At 47.6% G+C, this 22273-nt stretch overlaps 1 protein-coding gene across 3 annotated transcripts in view; it reads right to left on the bottom strand.

Annotated features, from left to right (window-relative positions):
* Nucleotides 1-22273, bottom strand: part of UGGT1 (UDP-glucose glycoprotein glucosyltransferase 1) — a 1185714-nt gene that overhangs the window by 328208 nt on the left and 835233 nt on the right. For all 3 annotated transcript variants that reach the window (XM_069213734.1, XM_069213736.1, XM_069213735.1), the window contains 2 exons: nt 11958-12116; nt 11482-11567 (listed from right to left, as the gene is read on the bottom strand). In XM_069213734.1, coding sequence (XP_069069835.1) covers nt 11482-11567; nt 11958-12116 — 245 coding nt within the window. The remainder of the gene's footprint in view (nt 1-11481; nt 11568-11957; nt 12117-22273) is intronic.

The following is a 22273-nucleotide window of genomic DNA, read 5'->3' as shown; positions in this document are numbered from 1 at the left end:
AGATTCTCACCATGTTAGAGGAATTGCTAAAAATAAATGAGGGCCAAGTACTAGCTTGTTTAAACGATGAGCTCAATCCTAAAATCATGTTAAATGCATTTGAGGAAATCTGCCAGACAACCGCCAATCTCCTCACCACTCTCAGTAGGAAGGAGGGGGACCTTACGCTGCACAGGAGGTTTGACAGAAACTGCTCTAAATCACATAGAAACCTTATGCATGCTCTAAAACATGCTGTAGGAAAGTAACATCTTCTTTAGCATGTGACCCCATTTATACCTGTATGTCAGTATGTTTTTGCCTGTCTCATTGGGATTCTGCTGGTCAGGACCCAAGTGCTCATAGTTTATGGCCGAATGTGTGTCTTTGTAGTGCTTAACTGTGTCACTGAGGCTTTGCTCATCAGAACTTCAGTGCTTATGCTCTCTCTGCTTTTAAATTTGTCACTGTAGGCTATTGACTTAATTTACCAATTTCAATTGGCACACTGGACCACCCTTATAAGTACCTAGTATGTGGTACCTTGGTACCCAGGGCATTGGGGTTCCAGGAGATCCATATGGGCTGCAGCATTTCTTTTGCCACCTGTAGGGAGCTCACAGAAACCCTTGCACAGGCCTGCCATTGCAGCCTGAGTGAAATAACGCACACGTTATTTCACAGCCATTTTCACTGCACTTAACCAACCTATAAGTCACCTATATGTCTAACCTTCACTTGCTGAATGTTAGGTGCAAAGTTACTAAGTGTGAGGGCACCCTTGCAGTAGCAAAGGTGCCCCCACATAGTTCAGGGCCATTTCCCTGGACTTTGTGAGTGCGGGGACACCATTACACACGTGCACTACATATAGGTCAATACCTATATGCAGCTTCACAATGGTAACTCCGAATATGGCCATGTAACATGTCTAAGATCATGGAATTGTCTCCCATTCCAAATCTGGTATTGGGGAGCCAATTCCATGCATCCTGGGGGCTCCACTAAGGACCCCCAGTACTACCAAACCAGCTCTCTGAGGCTTGCACTGCAGCTACAGCTGCTGCCACCTCACAGACAGGGTTCTGCCCTCCTGGGTCTGGGCAGCCCAGTCCCGGGAAGGCAGAACAAAGCATTTCCTCTGAGAGCAGGGTGTTACACCCTCTCCCTTTGGAAATAGGTGTTACAGGCTGGGGAGGGGTAGCCTCCCCCAGCCTCTGTAAATGTTTTGAAGGGCACAGATGGTGCCCTCCTTAAATAAGCCAGTCTACACCGGTTCAGGGACCCCTTGTCCCCTGCTCTGGCACGAAACTGGACAAAAGGAAAGGGGAGTAACCACTCCCCTGTCCATCACCACCCTAGGGGTGGTGCCCAGAGCTCCTCCTGTGTGTCCCAGACTTCAGCCATCTTGCTTTCTGAGTGGCCAGTGCCAGCAGGTGATGTCAGAGACCCCTCCTGATAGGTCCATACCTGATAAGGTAGCCAATCCCCCTCTCAGGGCTATTTAGGGTCTCTCCTGTGGGTTCTCCTCAGATTCTTCTTGCAAGTTTCCTTCAGGAATCCTCTGCAACAACTTCAGCCTCCTCTGACCTCGGATCAACCGCAGCCTGCTCCAAGAATTGCTGTAACTGCAACAAAGTATCCTGGTATAAGGTGTAAGTACTCAAGGTACCCACTACAAACCAGGCCAGCCTCCTACACATGCTCCCCTAGATAAGGGGTTGGTGAGATTCTGCAAACACAAGTATAAACAGGCCACTGCTCAGAGGGGAAAATGGTCTCAGAGCTGAAGCTTGGGAAAAATTACACACAGCTAGTCTAATGAAAATGTCACTTACCCAGTGTACATCTGTTCGTGGCATCAGTCGCAGTAGATTCGCATGTTCTGCAATAGCTCGCCATCTGGTGTTGGGCCGGAGTGTTACAAGTTGTTTTTCTTCGAAGAAGTCTTTCGAGTCACGGGACCGAGTGACTCCTCCTTTTGTCTCCATTGCGCATGGGCGTCGACTCCATCTTCGATTGTTTTTCCCCGCAGAGGGTGAGGTAGGAGTTGAATTGTAGTAATAGTGCCCATGCAATGGAGTGACTAAGTATGCACCTATTTAAGGTTGAGATGATACATATATAAATAATTGAAGGTAACTTCCAAACTGCTACAGGCTCCCGGGGAGGCGGGTGGGCACATGCGAATCTACTGCGACTGATGCCACGAACAGATGTACACTGGGTAAGTGACATTTTCAGTTCGATGGCATCTGTCGCTGTAGATACGCATGTTCTGCATAGACTAGTAAGCAGTTATTTCCCCAAAAGCGGTGGATCAGCCTGTAGGAGTGGAAGTAGTTTGAAATAATGTCCTTAATACGGCTTGACCTACTGTGGCTTGTTGTGCGGATAACACGTCTACACAGTAGTGCTTGGTGAATGTGTGAGGCGTAGACCATGTGGCTGCCTTACATATTTCTTGCATTGGGATGTTTCCTAGAAAGGCCATGGTAGCACCTTTCTTTCTGGTTGAGTGTGCCCTTGGTGTAATGGGCAGCTGTCGTTTAGCTTTAAGGTAGCAGATTTGGATGCATTTAACTATCCATCTGGCTATACCTTGTTTTGAAATTGGGTTTCCTGCATGAGGTTTTTGAAATGCAATAAAGAGTTGTTTAGTCTTTCTGATGTTCTTTGTTCTGTCAATGTAATACATCAATGCTCTTTTGACATCTAATGTATGTAGTGCCCTTTCAGCTACGGTATCTGGCTGTGGAAAGAACACTGGAAGTTCCACTGTTTGATTTAGATGGAACGGTGAAATAACCTTTGGCAAAAATTTAGGATTGGTCCTTAGGACGACTTTATTTTTGTGTAGTTGTATAAAAGGTTCCTGTATAGTAAACGCCTGAATCTCGCTTACTCTTCTCAGGGAAGTAATGGCGATGAGAAATGCCACCTTCCAGGTTAGGAACTGTATGTCGCAGGAGTGCATGGGTTCAAAAGGTGGACCCATAAGTCTAGTTAGGACAACATTTAGGTTCCATGAAGGAACAGGTAGTGTTCTTGGTGGTATAATTCTCCTAAGGCCCTCCATGAATGCTTTAATGACTGGTATTCTATATAGGGAAGTTGAATAGGTAGTCTGCAGGTATGCAGATATTGCTGCAAGGTGAATCTTAATGGAAGAGAAAGCTAGGTTAGATTTTTGTAAGTGAAGCAAGTAACCCACTACATGTTCTGGAGTTGTGTGTAATGGTTGTATTTGATTAATATGGCAGTAGCAAACAAACCTCTTCCATTTACTTGCATAGCAGTGCCTGGTGGATGGCCTTCTTGCTTGTTTTATGACTTCCATACATTCTTGGGTAAGTTGTAAGTGCCCGAATTCTAGGATTTCAGGAGCCAGATTGCTAGATTCAGCGATGCTGGATCTGGGTGTCTGATCTTTTGGTTGTGCTGTGTCAACAGATCTGGCCTGTTGGGCAATTTGATGCAGGGTACCACTGATAGGTCTAGCAGCGTTGTGTACCAGGGTTGCCTTGCCCAAGTTGGTGCTATCAATATGAGTTTGAGTTTGCTTTGACCGAGTTTGTTTACCAGGTAAGGAAGGAGAGGGAGAGGAGGAAAAGCGTAAGCAAATATCCCTGACCAGTTCATCCATAGGGCATTGCCTTGGGATTGTTTGTGTGGGTACCTGGATGCGAAGTTTTGGCATTTTGCGTTCTCCCTTGTCGCAAACAAGTCTATCTGAGGTGTTCCCCAGAGTTTGAAATAAGTGTTCAGAATTTGGGGGTGAATTTCCCATTCGTGGACTTGTTGGTGATCTCGAGAGAGATTGTCTGCGAGTTGATTTTGTATCCCTGGTATAAACTGTGCAATTAGGCGAATTTGGTTGTGAATTGCCCAATGCCAAATTTTTTGTGCTAGCAGGCTTAACTGCGTGGAGTGCGTCCCTCCCTGCTTGTTTAGATAATACATTGTTGTCATGTTGTCTGTTTTGACGAGAATGTATTTGTGAACTATTATTGGTTGGAAAGCTTTTAGTGCTTGAAAAACTGCTAGAAGTTCTAGGTGATTGATATGCAGTTTTGTTTGATGTACGTTCCATTGTCCTTGTATGCTGTGTTGATCGAGGTGTGCTCCCCACCCTGTCATGGAAGCATCTGTTGTTATTACGTATTGTGGCACTGGGTCTTGGAAAGGCCGCCCCTTGTTTAAATTTATGTTGTTCCACCACAGAAGCGAGAGGTAAGTTTGGCGGTCTATTAACACCAGATCTAGATGGTGACCCTGTGCTTGAGACCACTGTGATGCTAGGCATTGTTGTAAGGGCCTCATGTGCAGTCTTGCGTTTGGGACAATGGCTATGCATGATGACATCATGCCTAGGAGTTGTAATACCATCTTTGCCTGTATCTTTTGTGTTGGATACATGCGTTGTATGATGGTGTTGAAATTTTGAATTCTTTGTGGACTTGGAGTGGCTACTCCCTTTGATGTGTCTATTATGGCTCCCAGGTATTGTTGTACCTTGCGTGGCAGAATTTTGGATTTTGTGAAATTGACGGTGAACCCGAGTTTGAAGAGGGTTTGTATGATCTGATTTGTGTGATTTGAGCACTGTATGAACGAATGGGCCTTGATTAGCCAGTCGTCCAAATATGGGAACACATGTATTTGCTGCCTTCTTATGTGTGCAGCGACTACCGCTAGACATTTGGTAAAGACTCTTGGTGCGGTTGTTAATCCGAAAGGCAGTACCTTGAATTGGTAATGTATTCCTTTGAATACAAACCTTAGGTATTTCCTGTGCGATGGGTGTATTGGTATATGGAAATAAGCATCCTTGAGGTCTAAAGTTGCCATGTAGTCGTGTAGTTTTAGCAATGGCAATACTTCTTGTAGTGTGACCATGTGGAAGTGGTCTGATTTGATGAAAGTGTTCACTACTCTGAGGTCTAGGATTGGTCTCAGCGTTTTGTCCTTCTTTGGTATCAGAAAGTACAGTGAGTAAACTCCTGTGTTTATTTGTGTGTTTGGCACTAATTCGATTGCATTCTTTTGCAATAGTGCCTGCACTTCTATCTCCAGGAGATTGGAATGGTGTGTTGTTAAATTTTGTGCTTTTGGTGGTATGTTTGGAGGGAATTGTAGAAATTCTATGCAATAACCATGTTGGATAATTGCTAGAACCCAAGTGTCTGTAGTGATTTCCTCCCATGCTTTGTAATAATGACCTATTCTTCCCCCCACTGGTGTTGTGTGGAGGGGGTGAGTGACATGTGAGTCATTGTTTAGTAGTAGGGGTTTTGGGGCTTTGAAATCTCCCTCTATTCCTAGGGAATTGCCCTCCTCTATATTGTCCCCGAAAACCTCCTCTATACTGTCCCTGGTAAGTGGACGGTGTTGCTTGTGAGGTGCTGGCTTGTGTGCTTTGACCCCGAAACCCCCCTCGAAAGGGCGTTTTACGGAATGTGCTGTAATTCCCTCTGCTCTGCGGGGAGTAGAGTGCGCCCATGGCTTTGGCAGTGTCCGTATCTTTTTTGAGTTTCTCAATCGCTGTGTCCACTTCTGGACCGAACAGTTCTTTTTCATTAAAAGGCATATTGAGAACTGCTTGTTGAATCTCTGGTTTAAATCCAGACGTTCGGAGCCATGCATGCCTTCTGATAGTTACAGATGTATTAATTGTCCGTGCAGCTGTATCTGCAGCGTCCATGGAGGAACGTATCTGGTTGTTGGAGATGGTCTGTCCCTCCTCAACCACTTGTTTTGCCCTATTTTGGAAGTCCTTGGGCAGATGTTCAATGAGATGTTGCATCTCGTCCCAGTGGGCTCTGTCATAGCGCGCAAGTAGTGCCTGGGAGTTCGCGATGCGCCACTGGTTTGCAGCTTGTGCTGCGACTCTCTTACCAGCTGCATCGAACTTGCGGCTTTCTTTATCTGGGGGTGGTGCATCTCCAGATGTGTGAGAGTTGGCCCTTTTCCTAGCTGCTCCTACAACAACAGAGTCTGGTGGCAGCTGTGTAGTGATGAAAACCGGGTCCGTAGGAGGCGGCTTATACTTTTTTTCCACCCTTGGTGTGATTGCCCTACTTTTGACCGGCTCCTTAAATATGTCTTTTGCGTGCCGGAGCATACCAGGGAGCATAGGCAGGCTTTGGTAGGAGCTGTGGGTGGAGGAGAGTGTGTTGAACAAGAAATCATCCTCGACCTGTTCTGAGTGGAGGCTTACGTTATGAAATTGTGCTGCTCTAGCCACCACCTGAGAGTACGCGGTGCTGTCTTCTGGTGGAGATGGCTTTGTAGGGTATGCCTCCGGGCTGTTATCTGACACTGGGGCGTCGTATAGGTCCCATGCGTCCTGATCTTGGTCACCCTGGCTCATGGTGGTGTGAGCTGGGGAGTGAGATGGAGTTTGTGCTGGTGAAACGTTAATCACGGGCGGAGGAGAGGGTGGTGGTGTAACTCTTTTCACCACTTTTGGTTGTGGTGCTTGTTCCGTCTGGAACTCCAACCTTCTCTTTCTCCTAATGGGGGGAAGGGTGCTTATTTTTCCTGTCCCCTGCTGAATGAAGATACGCTTTTGCGTATGGTCCACATCAGTTGCTTGTAGCTCTTCCTCAAACCTATGCTTTTGCATTTGGGAGGTTAGCGAGTGCTCTTCTGTATAAGAGCCTGAAGCTGGGTCGCTTGCAGTTTGTTTCGGCGTCGAAACTTTGTCTGCGTGTTTTTTCGGCTCCGAGGTGACTTTTTTCCTTTTCGGGGCCGAAACCTCTCGGCGTCGATCTGTTTCGGTGCCGCTGTCTCGGCGTCGAGCCGTGTCCACACCGGCATCTCGGTGTCGAGGCTTGTCTCCAGCACTTTCTCGGTCCCGAGAAGGCTGCGTGCCGGTGTCTCGACCGGAGTCGGACGATCTCGGCACTGTTTGGGCCTTTTTCGGTGCCGACGGTCGGTCACCGAATTTATGGGTTGAGCCATGGCCTGGTGGCAGTGGCGTCCCCTGGGCCTTGTAAATGTTTCTTTGTGTGGTTTTCGACGTCTTACTAACGGTTTGTGTATCGTCGAATCCTTCGGAGTCTGAGTCTTGGATCGAGAAGGTACCTTCTTCTTCCTGTTCCTCGAACTCCCGTTGGGCTGTCGGTGCGGACGCCATTTGAAGTCTTCTGGCTCGACGGTCTCGGAGTGTTTTTCGGGACCGGAACGCACGACAGGCCTCGCAGGTGTCTTCGCTGTGCTCAGGTGACAGGCACAGGTTGCAGACCAAGTGTTGGTCTGTGTAGGGGTATTTATTGTGGCATTTGGGGCAGAAACGGAACGGGGTCCGTTCCATCGGCGTTCTTCAGCACGCGGTCGGGCCGACCAGGCCCCGACGGAGGATCGAAAAACTACCCCGAAGGGCACCGGAGCTCTTCGATCTTCGATGCGGTGTGGAATCTAAGTACGCCGATCCCGAACGCAACAATACCGACGAAAATCTTCCGAAATTAGCTAATTTTCCGTTCCGAAACTCGGAGCGACAGGAACACGTCCGAACCCGATGGCGGAAAAAAAACAATCGAAGATGGAGTCGACGCCCATGCGCAATGGAGACAAAAGGAGGAGTCACTCGGTCCCGTGACTCGAAAGACTTCTTCGAAGAAAAACAACTTGTAACACTCCGGCCCAACACCAGATGGCGAGCTATTGCAGAACATGCGTATCTACAGCGACAGATGCCATCGAACATAAAGATTTCTACTTGTTCTGGAAGATTATAAACAAACCTTTTCTTAAAGACTAACACATACATAGATGTTGTCATTCCTTCGCAGGATTGGGTTGAGCGCTTTACAAAGATATATTGTTGTAATGATGGAACCGTTAGTCAGTCTGACTGAGGATTTCCAATAATAGGTGAAAGTTTGGTGATAAATCCGCCTTGTTACAGTTATATATACTAAAAAAAAATGAAATGTGAAAATCACTTTCAAGCCACCCTACCGCCCAAGGACTCTTAGGAAGGTGAAAGTACTAAAACCCCAAAGGTAAGTAGGTAAGATTCCCCATGTGCAGAGTTGTAACCCTGGGTCAGTGACCATAGGATAATATGGGGGAGTCACGGCTGGAATTTGTGTGTTTTAGGGCACTTCCCAGGGGACCTTGAGGAAACTGATAAAGGGAGATTGGATAGTGCACCCAGGCAGGCATACCCAGAACAGTGAAGTACCTACAAAAGGGAACCCAAGTGCTTAGGGTCGTTCTTGGAGCTGTATAGTACTAGAGACTGGGGCTTCTTGGACCTAGGACATCTCTGGGCTGGAGAGCCAACAAGCCTTGTCAACAACAAACAGGTGTGGTGCACAGGGGCTCTGGCCAAGCAGCTCCAGTGAGGGATCACAGACTTCTCAGTTGCAAGGAAGATACTTCAGACCTCTGGAGAGCAACAGGACTGCCACCTGTGTTGTAAAGCCTTGAAGAGATCCATGGGACAGCAGGATCAACACACTGGTTGTCACTGTTGAAGTGTCTGCTGATGCAGGGGAGTGACTCCTTCATTCCAAGGGAGATTACTTCTTGCTTTCCTAATTGTAGGCAGAGTCCCTGTGACTTTTGAGGATGCGCGGCCATGGGGGTTGCAGAAGACTTTCTGAACTTGGAAACAAAGTTGCAGAGGCAGCCCTCCTACTGGTTACAGTCTTGCTCTTAGTTTCAGCAAAGAACAGCAGAGGTTGCGATATCCAGGTTGCAGAAGTATCCTGCAGAGACTTGCAGACGGTTCCTGCAGTCTTGCAGACGAATCTAGGGCTCCAACCTCAGGGGAGCCCTTAAGTAACCCAGGAAGGGGGTTGGACATTTCTGTAGGGACTCACCTATCAGAGGGGGGTGTCAGGGACATCACCCAGGTGGACTAACAAGCGCGATGCTCCCAGGGGCCTCTGCTCATCTTATTTCCAAGATGGCAGAGTAAAGTGACCACCTGGTAGAGCTCTGTGCACCTCCCTAGGGGAGAAGCTGGAAAGGGGGGTGGTCACTCTCATGTCCTTTGAATGGTTTCACACCATAGCGGGAGCCGGGGGTTCCTCCACTGGAGCAAACTGGTTTATGCAAAGAGGGCAACAAATGTGCCCTTCAAAGCAGACTGGTGGCGCAAATAGGCACCCCCATCCCAGCCCAGAAACACCTATTTCTAAAGAAGAGGTGGTCACACCTCTATCTTACAGGAAACCCTTTGTTCTGCCTTCCTTCCCGTGCCAGAGCTAAGCTCAGCAGCAGGAGGGCATAACAGTGCCTATGGTTGGCAGCAGCATGAGCTGGCATGCAGACCCTGCAAGGCTGTACAGGCAAACTTTTGGGGATCACCTTGGGAACCCCTAGAGCAGATGGTATCATGCTACTGGCACTGGAATTGGTGTAGTGATTCCAACATATTTGATACCAAACATGGCTAGGTTCAGTGAAGCAGTAGTAATTGGACAACTTATGTTGACCAGTGTCCACTACATACCACAAGATGGCTTCCCCACACTTACAAAGCCCAGGAAATGGAGGTTTTGTAGGGGCACCTCTGCTCATGCAGGGGTGCCTTTACACTTAGGGCCTACCTTAGGGGTGACATAGGGGCAGAGTGCAGTGACCATGATATAAGACAAACCTTATATTTGGAGAGAAAGGTGCATGCACCATTTCACATAGGCTGCAATGGCAGGCTTGGGTACCTAAGTAACATGTACTAGGGACTTGCATGGGTGCACCAATTTACCAATTGTGGGGTGTGAAAATTACCATACAACTAAACTTAGGGGAGATAGCACGGACACTGGGGTCTAGGTTAGAGGGATCCCAGTGTACTATAGACTACACATACTGACACCAAGCAAAAAGTGGGGACAATCATACCAGAAAGATGGTACTTTCCTACAGACATCTAAGTGCTTCGTTAAAGGTCAGAAGCAGTTCAGATGTAGAAGCCCCAGGCTAAAACATTTCCCATCAAGATGTTCGTCTTGACAGCCATTGAGAGCAGTTTGAGGCTGAGGACCTCCGCTGCCCTATGCTCCACCATTGCATAGGAAGCTCCCTTCTCCGTAGCCACAATGGGGGGCGAGAGCAAGCCAGTATCTGAAATGATGTATAGAACACTGGCCTCTCCTAGTTCCTCACACCACTCTAAAGATCCCTCCAACTGGTGTTCTAAAGGGTCTAGTGACCCCTCCCAATTTTCTCCCATGCCTGACTGTGTGAAATAAGGCTCAAGCAATGATCCGGCACCTGTGGGCGCAATCGGCGCCGGAATCATCCAGAGTAAGAATGGGGATGGGCCAGTGGGAGCGTCAGGACTGGTTGCAGAGAAGGTCGCCTGGAAACAACCGGGGCCGGATCGAAATCAGATCCATGAGACCCCATTGGAGCTGAGGACGAAGCTGCCGGAGTGGGACCTCCTTCAACTCCGCGGAACCCGAAGGCGCGCCAGAGGGTTCAGCCTGCTCAAACAATTCCTTAATCTGAGAGGGTATCTATCCGGCTCCGGTAAACAGAGGGAAGGGGGGTGCGGAGTGGAACTGGGTAACAGCTCCACAGAACCATGCCAGGAACGCCGATGACAGATGAGGTGAAGTTGAAGTCCTCCTGGACTTCTTCTATTTGTGCCTCTTCCCCAAGTGTCCTGAGGACCTCGAATGGGACAAAGAGGACTTGTGGCTCCAGAAGCGGTCCTGCGACCTCTTTCTCAACTGAGATTGAGACCTCCGAGGTGTCATGCTTGCCGGTGTCACCGACTGGGGGACGCAAGCTGCTTTAGGGAGCGCTTCCTCACAGCCTTCGGTTGCATGGCACGGCAGTCCGAGCACGACCTACAGTAGTTGTCGCACTCAATTCAAAAGAGGCAAATGAGATGGGGGTCCGTAACTAATATGGCACAGTGACAGGCACCACACAGTTTGAACCCAGCCTTTCGAAATTACATCCTTGACACACTTGAAGTAAAACTCCCAAAAACTTTGAAAAAAGTGACAGATGGGTAGCTCTCTGGATCTGCGCTAACTGGTGCGGACAGAAAAGAACTGACGTCCGAGTACCAGGGTGGCAACTAGAGAGGTGACCGCAACATCACTTCCGGGGCCAATGGCACCACGCAGAGCCAAAAGAAGCCACCTAATGGAGCGCGCAGGGTTACTGCTCGACCAAGCGTTTCCGGATCCAATCTGACGCCTGGGGAAAATCAAAGGTAAGGAATTGAATCCATCAATTAAACTAACACTGAAAAGTCTTTTACATGGATCAAGCTCATTTTGCTTTCACAATAACCAACATAAATCATTTGAAGATAGGTCTTTAACAACACAAACCTCTACTAACCATAGGCAAACAACTCGATACAATTGATTGGTAGAAACTCAAAGCCATACTATAAGCGAGTCCAGCTTAATAAAGTGCAATGGTGCTATATTAATAGGTAAAAGTGCTATGGAAATATAGATACCATGAAATAAACCAAAATTAAAGTGTTTCTGTAAACTGCTATTTCTATCAACTTACCTGTAAATTCTGTATATATCTTCAGACCTCCCCTTTCGGAGTCGAAGAATTGAAGCTCCAGGATTCGCTTTCAACTGGAAATAACCCTATGAAGGAAAGAGGATAAGGACAGAGAAAGTTTTGAAATGCATCCATTTTAAAGAACTAAGATTTAAATATTAACATCCCAAATCTGTTTACGAATTACTACTTTACAGAATTAGAAGGAAGGACCTTCACTATCTATGTAACAGAAAGAAGCGTTGGGGGTTACCTCTAAAAAGTAATGCGCCTTATTAAATAGGGAACACCTTTCTAGAAAAAGATGTTTTTGTTTCAATTGCAATATGTTCTGAAACCATGTGCTAGACAGGGACAATGCAGACCTCTAAAATTTAGTTTCTCTATTCCAAGACAGCCAAAGGTATTCTCTTAAAGGTTTAAGTACTACAGAAGCAGTTATGCCTAGGGTCATGCAAAAAGGAATATCGACTTACCAAGTTCGCCATGACTATGGTATCAACAATGACTGGGTTCCTTGATGTTCCAAGTGTAAACTGAAGCCCCCGAGGAGGTTGCCCTGTGGTGATGTCATAACAGTGCCCCTCCAACAGTAGATACTCTAGCTCATATTCAGCTGCCACAATACTGTCCACCTACAAATGGTCAAAGGAAAGCAAAAACATCACTTGCACGACATCACACTGCAGTATTGAAAATAGATGGCTATACAAGACAAACAAAAGTATGTGTAGCCTGAAAAAGCAGATTGAGGGCCCTTGTGGCAGAACCCCTTTCAGAGGGCTATGTGGCAAGCGGGGTTATTAGCCCAACTGAAGGGGTTGTGGCCTTTTTTACATCTGCTATCCCAGGATCCTAACCTACTACTGCCCCGAGTTACTGGGTCACTTGACTCTCTGTGGCTGCGTGGATTGTGCAATCCAAGACTCTTCGAAGGGGAGGTAGTTATGAGGCATACGCCGGTGCAAGACTCAAAGTTCAAACAGTAACCACAATAAGGTCTTTTCCAGTCAAATACATGCTTTTATTAAAAATAAAAAAAACATTTTAATATTTCCCATTCAATACTGGAGGAGACTCACATGCTAGTCCACAAGCAGCAACACCTAATTTTGGCCTTAAGGCTCGACATCAGCAGCTCTATGTGCTACATTTGAGATAGTTCCCCAAACAGGCCCGCCGTCTTCGAACAATGTTACCTGACCTGAAGGCAACCGACAAGTAAGGGAAGACTGGGGTGAGTCTCTGTGGGCTCCGGTCTCCCGATGCTGAGGGCCTGTGACCACTCACAGTCTTTACCCAATAATGCATTGGGCCTCCTCAGTCTCCAGATGGCTCACATCAGTGTTAAACATCCGTTTTTGCGGCTCCTCGTAATCATTACGTGTTCCTCACAGCAACCTAGGCATGACAAATCAAGGTGACGGCCCTGCCTCCACGTGGCCCCCTCCTGGCAACATGGAGGTTGCTGATTTACTCAACACAGGCACAACAGGCTATTACTGCATGGTGACCACCTCCTGGCATACGGGGTCCTCGACTGGCTCTGCACAACGGCGATGTCTTAATTTACAGTGGTCCCCATTTGGCGTATGAGGGTGCACTAGGGTAATGGCCCTTAATTCACAGTATCCCTCACATTGCATATGGGTGTCCACACAGGGCATCTCTCTACTTCTCTTCCTCATAGGATCTACTGTCTTTGCAGGCAGAAGGCTGGTGATTGAGGTTTAGGGCACGGGGTCTTGACTTTCTGAGTGATGGCCCCTCACCCAGTGGAAGACTAGCTGTGGGAAAATGCCCCTTTTAGACATGGTCACCCCCAATTGTTGCTCAATGGTACTGAGGTTTTTTGACTGCGGTGCACTGGGTTGCTGCTAAACAGTTCCCCAGTGCTGCTTTCCCTGAAACAAGGTAAATTGTGTACAAACGGCACACACCCTTGTACCTCCGTAAGCCCCTAATACATGATAACCCTGGTACCTAGGGCCTCGGTACTAGAGAGGGTCAACAAGGACTGCAGCATGCATTGTGCCCCCTCAGCGACTCCCCTAAAAATTGCACACAGCCTGCCATCGCAGACTGCACGCCATGGTGAGAGCCACAAGAAAACACAACAAAATAACAAAAATTGTGTGCCATGCTCCCCTCACTGCATCTAAATATATTCAAGTCACTCCTACAGCAGGTCTTTGAGCCCTAAGGCAGGGTGCATTATATTTGATGTGAGACAATCTCTGCATGACCAGATATGCCCCTGTGATGTCTAGTTTGATTACTAGATGTTAAAAGGGAGCAGGGAAGCCATCTTAAGGTATGTACTGGACACTCGTCATTAGGAGTTCCCCTGCTACACAATGGATTTGCTAAAACCTATGGTGTTCGGTATTAAACAACTCATCTTAATAAACCCAAACTGATACTAGTCTTGAATTTATTATGACCTGCACCTAGAGGGCACCTTAGAGGTGCCCCCTGAAACTCACTACTCTTCTAGAGTGTTGGCTGACTGGTATCGACCAGCCTGCCACCCCAAACATGTTTCTAACCCCCTGGAGTTGAGAGCCCACACTCTGAGGCCAGAAACAATACCTGCTCTGGAGGAAGGTCTTATCACCGCCTCCGGCAGGATGGCTAGTAAATCTGCATCCCAAGGCCAGGGACTTCAAAGACTGTCACCTTTTGTATGCAACCTTGGTTTAGCCTACACCTGGGAGTAACCACCCCCTGCCCTGAGGCACCTAGTCAGGCAGAAAATTAGTTATTCAGTAGGCATGTTCCACCTTTCGGCTATTCACATCCCTAAGGTGGGCTACCCGAAGTGGACACTCGAGGAAGGGTTCCACCATCTTGTTTTTGGTGGAGGTAGGAAATCTGGGTCAGGGTTGTGCCCACTTCCCACAGGAAGTGGCCATATAGAAGTTGTAGTCACCCCAAGGGTGAGCAGCCCACTGGCTACTACTCTATACACCCCTAAATGCCCCTAAATTGAGTATTTAAGTGTCCCCTGATGTAGGAGGCTGGCTCACTTTATGGTGTACATCTATGGTGTGGCACACTATACTGAGTCCAGGCAACCCTTAGTGATAGTGAATAGGTGTCTAGATAGCAAAAGCTCTCTAGGGGTAGCTGAGGCGAGTAGCTGAAGCCCTTCCAGGAGGAATGTAAAGCACTTGCAATACCACAGTAGTCAGGATGTAACTTGCTCACAAGAAAGAACCACACAAGTGTTGTAAAAATAAAGGATACTTTATTACAGCACTACTACTAGACTAGAATTGGTATATCTCCCTTGGGAGAGATCTACACACAATATGTACACAAAATAACCACCAGAAATAGCATAAAAATACACATGGTCCTATGCCCACCCACCTGAAGGTGAAGTTTCTGCAAGTTTGTGGAAGAGGAAGTTCAGCTGCAGGGTCCGGGAGCTGCAGAGGATTCCAGGATTCGCCTACGAGCTGTCCCTCGCCGGTTTGAAGGGGTGGTCAGTGACCAGCCAGAACGACAACAACAAGTGTCAAATGCAAGCAGGGGCTGAAGAAGTATTTGCAAAGTTTTGGGGCCCAGCAAGGTCCAGGAGACTCTACCTTTGAGGGGGAGTCAGGGCTCGTCCTCAGCACACAGGAAGAAGTCAATGGAGTTCCCACTAGTGACCCACAGGTGACGGACACAGGGAGTCACAAGGAGGCCTTACCAGCACGACAAAACAGAAGTCTCACATCGCAGAAGTTTCAGGACAGGGGCTGAGCTTCGAGCTGCTGAGTGCTGGAGGCCCAGGCCTTCTTAGCACCTGAAGATCTCAAGGAGGAAGAGTCAACAAGCTTTGGCAAGTGCAACAGTTGCGGTGCAACTGTTGCGGTGCACAGGGGTTCCAGTCCAGTGGCAGGAGCAGGAGCAGGGGCCCACCGTCTCCCAAGTTGGTTAGAAGACAGGCAGGACCCTGAGGAGGCCACAGAATCACCACCTGTGGAGCAGGATCTTCAGATGTCCGTGGGACAGCAGACCAGTTGGTCGACATTGTCTTCAGGAGGACCATGGATGCAGGGGAGTGACTCCTTCACTCCAAGGGAGAGTCCTTCGTGCTTTCAGGTGCAAACAGAGTCCTTGTGACCCTGGAGGATGCACAGCCTTGGATGTTGCAGAATCCCTACAGGGCCTGAAGAAACAATGTTGCAGTGGGAGCCTTCCCGCCAGAAGCAGACGTGTTTCGGTTCCAGAGCAGACCAGCAGTGGTTCCAGAGGCCAGGAGCAGAAGATGTCTTGCCGAGAGTTCCTTGGAGAGTCTTGCTTGATGAATCCGAGGACTGACCCACGGTGGAGCCCTTAAGTAACTCTACAAGGGGGTTGGTCACTTTCTGAAGTGACCCACCTATCAGAGAGGGTGAGGGACATCATCTACCTGGCCTAACCAGTCAGATGCTCAAAGGGGCCTCTGCACATCTTATTTCCAAGATGGCAGAATCAAGTAGCCATTTGGCAGAGCTCTGTGCACTTCCCCAGGGGAGGAGCTGGACAGGGGGGTGGTCACTCCCCTGTTCTTTGTGCAGTTTTGCACCAGAATGGGAACCAGGGGTTCCTGAAATGGTGCAAGCCATATTATGAAAGGAGGGCACCAAATGTGCCCTTCAAAGTAGTCTAGTGGGGCTCAGAAGCCACCCCACCCCACACCAGCACTTAGACACCTAAAGAACAGTGTCTGGGGTCAGCAGCAGCATGGGCTGGCAGTTAAAAACCCGTAAGGCTGCTCAGGTAGAATCGGCTGGATCCTCTAAGGAACCCCCAGAGTACATGGTATCATGCAACAAATCCTGGAATGGGCATAGTTGCAGGATTCCAACATGTTTGATACCGAACATGCCTAGGTTCGGAGAAGCCATTATGTAGTTGGACTACTCGTGTTAACCAGGGACCATTACATACCTTAAGATGGCTTCCCAGCACTTACAAAGTCCAGTAATTTGCCTGCAGTCTGTAGGGGCGCCCTGCTCCTGCAGGGGTACTCTCACACTTGGAGGCATGCACCTTGCCCTTGGGCTGAAGGGCCTACCAGAGGGGTGACTTATAACGTCTGAGTGTAGTACCAGGTTCGGGGGTGAAAGGGCGCATGCACCATTTCATGCAGGCTGCAATGGCAGGCCTGGAGACATTGTTTGCATGGGCTCCCATGGGTGTCACTATATATGCTGTAGCCCATGGAAGACCCTTGGTGTACCAATGTCCGGGGTACGTAAGTACCATATAGTAGGAACTTACATGGATGCCAATTGTAGGGGTAAAAAGGTTACCAACAACCACATTTAGAGGAGAGGGCACAGTCACTGGGGTCCTGATTAGCAGACTCCCAGTGAACTATAGTCTAAACACACTAACACCAGGTAACAAAAGTGAGGCGGTACTACAACAAGAACAAAGTTTACTGCACCGGACACCAGATTCAAAATTGTCTGACTCAAGAAGAAGAGGCCAAAGAAGAGCCAAAGAAGCAAGAACTGCAGACTACTGGTGTATTTTGCATGAAACTATGCCTGCCTATCTGCTCCTGTCCAGACAATCACAACATACGGACTCATCCACCAGATGTGCATCCTCAAAGAGCCTTAGACAGCATCCAGAACTTCAAGTCGTCAGCATCTCCCCTGAAGTGGAGGAGCCACTTCCCTGCAGTCATTAGGCACAAACCACAATGCTCTGCATACTATTCTGCTGGCCACCAGAGTCACTGATGCAGCAGACACCCAGGAGGAGGTTATCATGCTCCAAGAAGTCGACTCTGTCTCCCCACCAAGTGTGAAGACACAAGGACTCACCGGAGCTGTCCTGCACCAACCCCCAGTATTCTGGACCCCTTGCAGCAACCAAAGATTGTTTGTAGTCCAATCCCTCGAGGGACGTCAGCAACGCTGAGGACATCCCGGAGAGTGACCCAGATGCCTGTTCTGTCACTGTTTTGCAAGTCCACCCAATAACCGTGGGTACCTTGACGCAGGTGCATCCAACGACCTACAACCGTTGCATCCGAGCCCCCTGGCCCGGGCTCATGATCAACGACTATGTCCCCTTGCTCCCAGTAACCCGACGACCAAATCCCCCATTAAGAGCTCCCGGAATTGTCCCCAAATCCCCCTTTGCAGTATTTTTCTAGGTGGCCCCCCTCATGGCCAATTGTGCAGTGCACAAGGCACCTGACACGACCAGCACCACTACACCTGGATGCGTTAGGGCAGGTAAAACTGTACAACTGGTGTTTTTAGTGATCTTGTCCCCCTAGCACCCTTCAACATACAGGGGACCCCGAGAACTGTCTGCAAGGACCCCTCTTCCAGCAAAGTACTTTCAAGTCTTTATCTCGTAAAAAAGCATTTGAGTAAAAGTGTTACTTATTTGCCAAAAACATTCATGCATTGCACAGTACTTACCTTCTTTGAAGTGTTGTAGTGTTGAAACATTCTATAAACAAAATAACTATTTTTCTAAACATTGGTCTCGAGTTCCATCATGAGTGTGTCTCTCACTCATTGACTCTGTGTTCAACAAATGCTTAGCACTACCTTCTGATAAGCCTAACAGTTCACCCATACTACCGTAACAGAACGTTTGGAATTATTACTTAACCCCTGTAAACCAATATGGGTTACCTGCACTACTGCATTGTGTACTCCTATATTCTGTACATTACATAGATAGCCAGCTTCCTACACTAGCAGGCCCTGGCAGTTAGTCCTGGTTCCAGCAGCTAGATGTCAAGGTGCTCTTCTCCACTGATAAACAGTGTTATTGAACAAGTTGTATGACTCATGATCCTACCTTGATTCTCTAAATCCAGACACAAATGATTTAGTGTCTGGTTCTTTGAAATTCGGGTTGTGGGTGTCAGTTCCTGTGAAGTATTCTCTCCTCTGCCCTATCTTTAGACAAAGGGAGTCTGTTACAGCAGGAATGGCTTCAATTCTGAGTGATTCACAACACAGGCCAAGGATGTAACAGGCGATAACATCTGGCTGTTAGACTGCACTCAAATACGAATGATAGGTTCAAAGGCCTAAGCTTTCCTCTCTTTTGTGATTATTTATTCTCACAGTACCAACATTAACAGACCCACTGTCTCCCTGATAATTAGACCAGGTCCCACTGACCAGTAACCTGGAGTCAGACGCTTAATGTACACAGAGAATGCTCTGCTCTCAGTTCCTTCAGTGTGTGTTCTCACCTCAGCCCTTAGGAGTATGTCTGTCTGTGGGTTTCAAACCTCACCTCTACTAGCCTTCCCAGGCCCTGGGCCTCCAAAATGGAACCCACAGGCCTTCATGTCATGCACTATGCACAGGCACACATACATTCCAGCATGCACATGCTAGTATCACACATTCCAGGGCTACAAACAATCATCTTGTAGGCCAAGGGAGAGTTAAGTGCACAGCAACAGAACTTTACATGAGTGGGTCGGTCGGCACTACTCTTGTGACTCGGATAAGAAGGCCATGTTCACACTACTGACCACTTCTAAACACAAAACAGGTATGCTGCCACCACTGCACATGCCACTTAACTCCAGTTAAGGGCAGTAGACCTCTACCACTATAAGGGTAGAGCCTGACGCGTCCTTCCAGGTCTAACAAGACCATATTACCATGAAACAGATTTAGGTCACGGTGCACATGCATTATGAATGTTTGCCCATGCCAAAAATCTGAATCAGGGATCCAAATATACATGCAGCTGGGGCACTCAGGGCAGGGAGGCATTTCTGTCACCATGCAGAGATCTTTTCAAACCCAACACCTTGGCTATATTGCCTTACAAAGGTAGTCTTGAGTGTGGAACTAGCAGTTCTAAGATAAGAATAAAGGGAGGGCCAGGAATTAAGTAATGAAGGTAAACGAGTGTTAAAACAAATGCCACTACCTTTGAGAGGCCTGCTAGGGCAATATTAAGAATTTAAAATGCCTCTGGGATCATCCACAAGGCAAGGAAAACAAGGCTAGACTGCAAATCCTACTGTCCAGTATCGTTACTAAAATTCAAAACTGTTACATTGTACGGTAGAAGAATGGCACACCACGAATGACGTATTTTCAACAGGTTTATTCTTAGGTCCTAGAACAAGCGTCCATCAGTGACCAGCATCGAGGAAGCCCTGAACAACAACAGGCATTCTCGGAATGTCAATCCAACACAAACCCAAACATTCTACCTCATGCTCACGAGCAGAGCCATGGACACGCAGCGCTCACAAGCACAATCTTGATGATATGCTATTAATGGAACACGTATCACATATAACAAAAACCAAGATCCTTGCCAAAGTAATAGTAAATACACCACTGGCTATCATAGGGTACCTGGGCATCCTAACCAATTAGGGTTCATGCCAAAGCAATCAACGAGATCCAACCTAACCAGACTACATATCAGTTCCCACACAAATAATGTACCAAAGCCCACTGCATAGACAAGGTGTTTGACTGCTAATGTCTCTTCCTTGTAACTATCCTGGGAAAGACAGGGTTTGGATCAAACTTCCTGTTGTGAGTGAGATTACTACAATGAGAGCCACTGGGAAAGTCCAAGTGAACAGATCTTGCTGCGTTCAATTTCATGCATAATGGAGAGGGCAGTGATTAGCGCAAGACTGCATTTCTGATGGTTGAAAAAAACAGGACAAATGGGGTCTTTAAAGTACTTTTTCATATTCTTTTAAACTTCCACTGTTCATTCTTTTGAGTTTTTTTTCTTCTGTAAACAAATGGAAAGATTGTGCTATACTTTCATACAGCAGACAAAGGGGGTCATTCCTACCCTGGCGGTCCGAGACCGCCAGGGTAGGGGAACGCGGATGCACCGCCAACAGGCTGGCGGTGCATCCAGGCCCATTCTGACCGCGGCGGTAAAGCCGCGGTCAGAAAAGGGAAACCGGCGGTTTCCCGCCGGTTTTCCCCTGGGCTGCAGAATCCTCCATGGCGGCGCATGGGGATTCTGACCCCCTTCCCGCCAGCCTGGTTCTGGCGGTTTTGACCGCCAGAACCAGGCTGGCGGGAACGGGTGTCGTGGGGCCCCTGGGGGCCCCTGCAGTGCCCATGCCAATGGCATGGGCACTGCAGGGGCCCCCCAACAGGGCCCCACTTAGAATTTCAGTGTCTGCTTAGCAGACACTGAAATTCGCGACGGGTGCTACTGCACCCGTCGCACCCCTTCCACTCCGCCGGCTCCATTCGGAGCCGGCTTCCTCGTGGAAGGGTGTTTCCCGCTGGGCTGGCGGGCGGCCTTTTGGCGGTCGCCCGCCAGCCCAGTGGGAAACCCAGAATGACCGCCGCGGTCTTTTGACCGCGGTACGGTCTTCTGGCGGTTCCCGCTTGAATCACCCCCATAGTGTCTTTCACAGTATTTTTATGAGGAAAGTTAACAAAGGCATTGTGTTTGGTTTAAGCTGAGTACACACTGGACGCTTAACTGATGAAAATGTTGAAAAGTCAATTGCACAAGAATGCCAGCAAAGACATATGGAAGCATAAGAAAGAAGCCAGACTAGGAATGCTACTCAGAATAAGAGTGACCAGAGAAATAAACAGATTTGTTAAATCTGACTAACTTCTTCTGCGTGCATACGTATGTGCCATCCGAGAAGAGCTTTTATTAGTTGACATCCTCAATGAGTGATGTGGCACAGTGCACCACAAATACTCACAGTGAAGTACAGTTTGCACACAGTATTATGTCACTTTTTAAACTCATTACAACTTTTCTGCCATGCAATGGTAAAAAGTGTGCAAGACCTACTCTCAGCATCCCAATGCCTAATAAGCACTGGACATAGCCTTCAGTCATGCACTTTAGTTAAGAACAATTTGCCAAACGCCCTCTGGACACATCGTTTGGTCCTGCCCAGTGAGCTCTATGTGTAGAGTTCACTCAAGCTCTCTGTTCAATACACTTTCACCCACATCTTACCTTACTTAATCTTCGGCTATGTCCCTTACAATCTAGGCACAAGTCCTGACTTTGTCAGATGCTGCAATGAACAGCCTCTAAAAGCCTACAACTTCCTTTATGTTACTGACAATGCCATTTGTGATGTATTTTGTGATATCACGTGTAACGTCATGAGGAGGGCATTGAGGGCAGAGATGTTTTGGTTTCTCAACATAGAAGACACATTTTATTATTTTTGATGCTGTGTATCGTATTCCTGCATTCCTTGAATGGAAGGCAACTTCCCTTTCATTTTCTTATAACATAACAAACATGCTATATTCTCTGCTGAGCATTTTGTTTTGTCAAATGATTTTCAATTACATATTTTATTAGTTTGGTATGGGTGGAACGTGTATAAGCTGGCATGCCGAACGCTGCATGAAGCGGATGGACTAGAATCTTGAACTCTCGTTTCTGGAACAGCCACAACTATGTGGCTTTGCAGAACAAGTATACCTGGTACATCTAACTAGATGTTGTGATGTTCCATTGTCCAGTTTATTTGATGCTGCCACGAGGAAGCCTCTTTAGAGGTAAAACGTGTTGGCTGCGCTTGTGCATCTGGATATACAACCTGAATAAAAGAATCAATTATGAAAAGGATCTTAGTTGAAATTTATACATTTTTCTGTTGCCTCTTTGTCTTTTGTTTAAAAAATTTTTTAATGATACACCCTTGACCCAGAGCAAAGTAAGACTGAACTGTGCATAGGTTTTATTCAGCAACAAACTGCACCTAAACTTTGTGTTCCCAGAACCAGCAGAGCACAGCCTTTAGTTCTCTTGATTTTTGGCAGTGCGAAGACAAATTAGGCAA

Source organism: Pleurodeles waltl, chromosome 11 (genome assembly GCF_031143425.1).
Source record: "Pleurodeles waltl isolate 20211129_DDA chromosome 11, aPleWal1.hap1.20221129, whole genome shotgun sequence".
In the NCBI taxonomy this organism is placed as follows: domain Eukaryota; kingdom Metazoa; phylum Chordata; class Amphibia; order Caudata; family Salamandridae; genus Pleurodeles; species Pleurodeles waltl.
This window is presented reverse-complemented; position numbering and strand designations above follow the sequence as displayed.